General features: G+C 56.9%; 1 protein-coding gene across 1 annotated transcript; it reads left to right on the top strand.

Moving 5' to 3' along the window:
- Nucleotides 1-7,470, top strand: LOC123947228 (pyridoxal phosphatase). Its single transcript, XM_046013312.1, has 2 exons — nucleotides 1-620; nucleotides 5,044-7,470. Exons 1-2 carry the CDS (start codon nucleotides 47-49, stop codon nucleotides 5,358-5,360), a joined length of 891 nt encoding a protein of 296 aa, XP_045869268.1. The 5' UTR covers nucleotides 1-46; the 3' UTR covers nucleotides 5,361-7,470.

The raw sequence follows: 7,470 nt of genomic DNA, 5'->3' as shown, positions 1-7,470 counted from the left end.
GAGGGAGAGCGGCGCGGCTCTGGCGTGCGGGCGGCCAACCGGCTGCATGGCGCGCTGCGAGCGGCTGCGCGGCGCGGCCCTGCGCGACGTGCTGGGCCGGACGCAGGGGGTCCTGTTCGACTGCGACGGGGTGCTGTGGAACGGCGAGCGCGCCGTGCCGGGCGCCCCAGAGCTGCTGGAGCGGCTGGCGCGGGCCGGCAAGGCGGCGCTGTTCGTGAGCAACAACAGCCGGCGCGCGCGGCCCGAGCTGGCCCTCCGCTTCGCGCGCCTCGGCTTCGGGGGGCTGCGCGCCGAGCAGGTGTTCAGCTCCGCGCTGTGCGCCGCGCGCTTGCTGCGCCAGCGCCTGCTCGGGCCGCCGGGCGCGCCGGGCGCCGTGTTCGTGCTGGGCGGCGAGGGGCTCCGCACCGAGCTGCGCGCCGCGGGACTGCGTCTGGCGGGGGACCCCCACGAGGACCCGGGCGCGGCCCCGCGCGTGCGCGCCGTGCTCGTGGGCTACGACGAGCACTTCACCTTCGCCAAGCTGAGCGAGGCGTGTGCGCACCTTCGTGACCCCGACTGCCTCCTCGTGGCCACCGACCGCGACCCGTGGCACCCGCTCAGCGATGGCAGCCGGACCCCCGGTGAGCGCGGGGCTGGCGGGAAAACCGAGGTGGGGTGGCGACCTGCGCTCTCCCCTCCAGCCTAGGGGAGAGGGGCGAGGAAGGGGTGTCTACAGGTGACAGGTGGAGACCCGGAGAGACGCGAGGGCCATTCCCACCCTGCAAGATCCCGGGCGAGCTTTGTCATGGCCACGTCTGGTAATTCTTGCAACTGCCACCCCTGGAGGGACAGCAGGAGGGCCCCTATATGGCAGCTGAGAAAACTGAGGCCCGTTGTGGCTCAGGGGGTTGCAGGTGGATACCCAGCCCTTGCCTTCCTGAACCCGTCTCAGGAACCCCTGTCATTTTGTCCCCATCACCAATCAGGGGTTGAGGCCGGAGGGTTGGAAACAACCTGAAAGGACTGTGTCCCCCGCCCCGTTGAGCTGTTGGAACACCACTGGCAGCCGCCAGTTGTAGGTGGGTGTGTGATGAGCATGGGAGGTGGATGGAGTTTGACCTGTTCCAGTTCCAGCTCCAGGGCTCAGTAATCTGAAGTTACATAACCTCGGAGCATCGCTGTCCAGGGTGTAAAATGGGAAGGCCCACCATGCCAGTTTCCTCCCAGGGGAGAGTGATCAGGGTGACTGCCAGGCACATAGTAGGTGTGGGTTGTACCCAGACCCCTCTCCTATTATTACAGAGTTTTGTGAAGTACCTTGCGGTTTGTTCTTAGTTCCAAATTACTCCGGAGGTGTCCCATTTCTCAGTTAAAGAAACTGAGGCCAAGAGAGGGGAATCGAGCTGCCCCAAAACAGGAGGACCTGAACTTGGCTCTTGTGGCCACCCCACCCCCATCCAAGGCACCCTTTACTGCCGTCATCTGGGTATTCAGGCCTTCAGAGGAGGCAAGAGCAGGTGAGGCTCCCGCATTTTGGAGGGTTTGAGTTAGTCAAGAATGGAGGGTAGCAGCAGCTAACTGCCGGGGGTAAGTGTGTGTGGACAAGTCAGTGCCCCAGCCAGTAGGCTGAGGGCGGGGACGATCTCCATCACGCCCTCCTTGCTGGCCACTGATTTAGACTGTCACAGATACCAAATCCTGGGGCAGCAGGTCTGGTATTGACAGAGGAATAGACATGGTATTGTGATGGGGTGGCAAGGAGGGCCTAGAGTCAGGTGGATCTGGGAAGGGTTCCTGGAGGAGGCATCCTGCAGGGCAGGGCAGTAGGGGATGAAATGCGGAGCCAGGCGTGGGCCATGGCAGAACCGATGCCAGGCGGAGAATCTATAATTCTAGGCTAGTTCTGTCCTCGCTTTGTTGCAGACCTACTCGCTGCATATTCCGGTCTCCCCAAAAATCCAAGCTGGGGGCTCTGGTCAGGGCTTCCTGCTGTCGCAGCTGCTGCCTGTCCTGGGCCATGCTGTGAAAAGCGAGTTGCTCCCTGAAGGCTTCAAAGTTCGGGTTAAGAACTGTGGGTTAAGAGGCCCCCCTAGGATTCAGGAAAGGTGGGTTGGAGGAGCTGGGGACCGGCCAGGTCCTGCCCATATGCCTCCGCCCCTTTCGTCTCGGTCCTCACCTGCTGTGTCGCACAGGCCCTGTTGATCTTTCCCACGACCTAGAGGGGGTGGTAGAAACTTAGCTATAACGCGGATGTCCTGTTTGCTGAGTGATGTGGCTTTGAAACGGTGGTATAAAAATATTAATAAAGGCCCCGATATGCATAAAATCTGAAAGAATGCATGTCTCTCATCCCCATCCCTCCATCCCCTTCCCTTGTGGGTCTCCTAAATTGTGTGTTTACCCTCTTGCCGCATGGCAGCCACTTGAACTGGCAAACAGAAGTGCCTGCTGTCTTAGGAAGATGTCACCACCAAAACGTGTCAGCCTTGGATGTTGTTGTTGTTTAAAGATTATATTTTAGGCCTCTGCCTTCGGCTCAGGTCATGATCCCAGGGTCCTGGGATCGAGCCCCACGTCCGGCTCTCTGCTCCGCAGGGAGCCTGCTTCCTCCTCTCTCTCTGCCTGCCTCTCTGCCTAGTTGTGATTTCTCTCTGTCAAATAAATAAAATATTTTAAAAAAAAAAAGATTATATTTTAGGGTTAAGTGGGTTAAGTCTCTGCCTTCGGCTTGGGTCATGATCTCAGGGTTCTGGGATCAAGCCCCTGCATCAGGCTCTCTGCTCAGCAGGGAGCCTGCTCCCCCTCCCCCCGTCACCGCCTGCCTCTCTGCCTACTTGTGATTTCTCTCTCTCTTTCCGTCAAATAAATAAAGAAAATCTTTTTAAAAAAAAAAAGATTTTATTTTAGAGAGAGCATAAGAGCAGGGAATGGGACAGAGGGGGAGGGGCAGAAGCAGAGGGAAAGGAGACCAGGCTCTCGGTTGAGCACAGAGCTGGGCGTGGGGCTTGATCTCACAACCCTGATATCATGACCTGAGCTGAAACCAAGAGTCAGACACTTAAGTGAGCCACGCAGGTGCCCCACATTACAGCATTTCAGTGAAGTGGCCTAGTGATGGTCTGAGGACAGACCATGTTCACACAGGCTATGTTCTTAGATGCTCCTGCTAGGACGCTCCCTCCCCTAGGGTAGATACCATGTCCCTCGCACTGCTCTATGCCCAGTGCCTAGCAAAGTACCTAGCGTGTAGTTGGGCGTCAGTAAATATTAGTCGAGTGGATAAAGAGGGACATGGGGGGTGGTGCCCAGGATGATCAGCTCCATGGTGGTGGGAGAGGGAGTTGCTGACGCAGCTGAGACCATTCTGGAGGTGAGAAAAACACTTTGGGGTGACTCACTTGAGCCCTACCCATCCTGGAAGGAATTTCTAACCAACAGGGCAAATGGCTTTTCTTCCCTCCCCACTTGTCGAGAAAACAGACAAGCAAGCTCTAGGTCAGATGTGAGGCCGAACCTCCCAGCAGAGTTGCCCTGGGTCAGCGCTGACCTGATCTCGTGACATTGGGGAATTTCCCCCTCCTTGTGTGGAGGCTGGGCAGGCCGAGGATTCTTGCTATTTGTGCCCGCTCTTCTGTAACTTAGACTTAACACCACGGAATGTCCTCCCCTGTGAAGGGAGACAAGACCCAGAGGGCTCGGGGGGTCTGCCCAGTGTTGTACTGATGAACGTTTGATAACTGGGGTGGGGTGGGGGGGCTTGATCTATACCATTTCCCAATCCCTGTGGTGATAGCCAGGTTCAAGTTCGCAACGTGAGGTCACTGCGTGTGAAGTGCGAGGACCTGTGGGCAGCATTACATAGTATTTCTAGCATGACAGACGGAAGGAATCCCCAGAGCATAGATAATGGCAAAATACTTAGGAAGTAATGAGCTTTGAGACTTTATTATCTCTTTTTTAAACATAATTAGACCATCAGTTTATAGAAGTTGACTTTTCATAGTGGCTTTCACAACGAGCTCACGAAATCCCTGAAAAGGAAACATTCGGCGCTCCCAAGCCAGGACAAGCTGGCCCAGTACATGACTGGGTCGGACACACCTGAGCACGTACCCTGTCTCTCCCATTATGAGGCTGTGCGACCCTGGATAAGTTACTTAATGGCACTGAGCGGTCAGCTTTTCCATCTGTAAAATGGGCTTCCGTGAGCAGCCAGCACAGCCCCTGGCGCGTTAGAATGTGCTCAGTAAATTTTGATCATCATCATTTGTTCGGGGACGTTAATGTGAAGGCTGAAACTTGCGGCACAAGGACGGGCCTGTGGGACGGACACAGTGGACTTATTGTTCAGGGAGCCGCATGGTCCTGGGCTGAGAGTCAGGACTGTCCTTTTCTAAACAGTCTTCCTATTGTTAAACACTTGGGCACATTCACAATTTTGCTTATTATAGCTACTGGGGCCGTGGACATCCTCAAGCATGTCGCTTTTTGTCTCCAGCCTGAATTCTCTCCCTGTGATCACTTTCCCGGCCACCGAGGCTGACTGGGGCCGGGGCATGAGCATTCCTGTGCCCTGCCACGTTCTAAAAGGGCTGTGCCCATCTCTGCAGCCAGGAGCCCACATTCTCGCAGCAGCAACCAGAGCTCCTGTTTCCCAAGCACTTGCCCCTTCAATGCCCACAGCACCTCTTTGAACGCAGGCCTGACTTGGATCCCCCTGTTCCAAGCAAGGACTAACTGAGCCAAGCCCAGTTACACACCGTGTGGCTCATTCAGTCCCTGCAGGGCCATATTAGAGATGGGCAAACTGAGGCACGGAGAGGCAAAATGGCTGGCCTAAGAAGGGTGGAGATGACAGGTTCTGAACGCAGGCAATTCGTTGCAGGGTCTGTACCTGTACTTAGTGCCACGCTAAGCCTTGGAAGACTTTTGACTCATTTCAGTGCCTTCTCTAACCCCCCACGCCAAGCCGCCTCCATGGAAGTCCAGTGTCCGATCCTGGCTGCCCCTCCCCCCCGCCCCCCGCTGCCACTGGGCACTGACCACGTCTCCATCTCCCTGCAGGCACCGGGAGCCTGGCTGCTGCAGTGGAGACGGCCTCGGGCCGCCAAGCCCTGGTGGTGGGCAAGCCCAGCCCTTACATGTTCGAGTGTATCACCGAGCACTTCAGCGTGGACCCCGCCCGCACGCTCATGGTGGGCGATCGCCTCGAGACCGACATCCTCTTCGGCCACCGCTGTGGCATGACCACCCTGCTCACGCTCACAGGTGTCTCCCGCCTGGAGGAGGCCCAGGCCTACCTGGCGTCCGGCCAGCATGATCTCGTGCCCCATTACTATGTGGAGAGCATCGCGGACTTGATGGAGGGGTTGGAGGACTGAGCCCATGGGACCGGCACTGCAGCCCCGTCCCTCCCCTACATCCGATCCTGTAGATGAAGGCAAGGGGCCAAGAGATCCCAGCTCCCGGGCCCCGTTTTCTGCAGCCTGGTGGGGTCGGGACCCAGGGAAGGTGTTAGGGCCCTCGCATCCCCTCCCCATGGTGGCAGGGCACTCTGCTGTTCCAGAAGCTGTTTGCCCCATCCTCCACCAGTTCGCACTGGCTTGACCCAGCCAGGTGGCCTTATTTCCTCCCCTGTGACCTACCCTCTTGGAAATCTGGGCCTTGATGCTCACTGAAGATTTCCCCCAACCCTGAGCACTTAACCCCCTAAGCCCTCCCAGACTGGGGTGAGGGGGGTGGGGTTTGCCCCTGGAGTTATACCTGCCCCTCCAGCGGCCTTGGGTTCCTGTCGGCCAATCAGAGGCCTAGGTAACCAACCTGCGCCCTGAATGGACCAAGCAGAAGGCTAAGTGAGAGTGACTCATTGATGGGTCTGTCCTGAAGGGTTTCATTGGGAACCCAAGTGACAATGACCCTTTGATGTTCTGGAGTCAGAGCGGACCAGTCAGAAGGCTAAGTGACAATGCGCCTTTCATGTCCCCGGTCCTGAGTTAGACCAAACAGAACACCAGGTAATAGTGACCCGTTGGTCTCTTAGATCCTGAAGAGAACCATCCAGAAACGGAGACACCATGGTCCTTTGACAATCCGGATCTCACTGGACCAGCTAGGGGTCCAGATGTCCATCTGTAAGGGTCCAAGGGCTGAAGACAACCCTCCGCAAAGGCGGTGATCCCGGGGGCCACACAGTGACTCTGCAGTGGTCTGTAGTGGAGCGCCCTGCCCTTCCCTGATGATGGTACCGGTCCAGCGTAGACGGTGGCCACGGCTCTGGAGGGTGGGGCGTTCGTGTCCCTCCCTTTGCCGTCCGTGTTTGCTGTGCCACCTGCCCCCCGTGCCCACCCCCCTATTTATTTATTTGTTTGTTTATTATCGTGTGCCAGTGATGGCGGGAGTGGAGGCTGGACCTTCCCGCCGCTTCCACGCCTGTAACCCGTCCTCCCGTACTTAATAAAGGGCGAGCGGAATGTCTGTGTGGGCTCCTGGGTGTGTGGGCAGCATGGCGGGAGGAGGACCCCCTGCCCACGCCCAGTCTGCACAGACCTGGCCCAGTGCTCCCTTCCCCTGTGGGAAACGACCCACCGCAGGCCCAGAGCATTTTCTGTGTGTGGTACTTACTGCCCTAACCCCATGGCGCTCTGGGCCTCATGGGGGCTTTAGATACCAATGTGTTTCAGGCCTTCAGAAGACAGCGAGCTTGTCTTACTCGGCTCATTTTACCACTTGGGGAAGGAGGATTAGAAATGGCGGCATTAGGGGGCTCCTGGGAGGCTCAGTCAGTTAAGGGGTCCATGATCTAGGCTCCGGTCTTGATCTCAGGGTCGTGAGTTCAAGCCCTGCTACTTAAATATGATGAGGATACTCTAGGAATGTGGGGTTAACTTACACAGTGGCACGCATCTAGAAAGCGGTGATCTCCTGAGGCAGGATTTGAACTGGAGTGGCCTGATCCATGGGAGGGCTGCTCCCACTCTGCCTAGACTGAAGGGGAATGATTCTGGAAATGTTTCCCTCACTTTTAAAGAAGTCTCTGGATGGAGGAAGGAAGCATTCTTCTGGGCTTTGGGTGTGAAAGCTGTTGCAGCCATTCTGTGATCATGAGGCCAACTCCACATACTTATCCCCTCACGCCTCCACTTCAGGTGGCAGAATAAGAAGATGGGAAGAGCTCGTTGGGGACCAAAACTTTTTTTATTCTTTTATAAGATTTTATTTTTAAGGAATCTCTACACCCGATATGGAGCTCCAACTCACAACCCCAAGGGCAAGAGTCACATGCTTTACCCACCGAGCCAGCCAGCGGCCCTTCCCCAACTTTTAATTCTGAAAACTTCAAACGGGTAGAAAAAGTGCAAGAACAGGGCGCCTGGGTGGCTCAGTGGTTTAGGCCGCTGCCTTCGGCTCAGGTCATGATCTCAGCGTCCTGGGATCGAGTCCCACATCGGGCTCTCTGCTCGGCAGGGAGCCTGCTTCCCTCTCTCTCTCTCT

Source organism: Meles meles, chromosome 7, assembly GCF_922984935.1.
Source record: "Meles meles chromosome 7, mMelMel3.1 paternal haplotype, whole genome shotgun sequence".
Lineage (NCBI taxonomy): Eukaryota > Metazoa > Chordata > Mammalia > Carnivora > Mustelidae > Meles > Meles meles.
The sequence above is the reverse complement of the archived record's forward strand: the minus strand, read 5'-3'. Positions and strand labels throughout refer to the sequence as shown.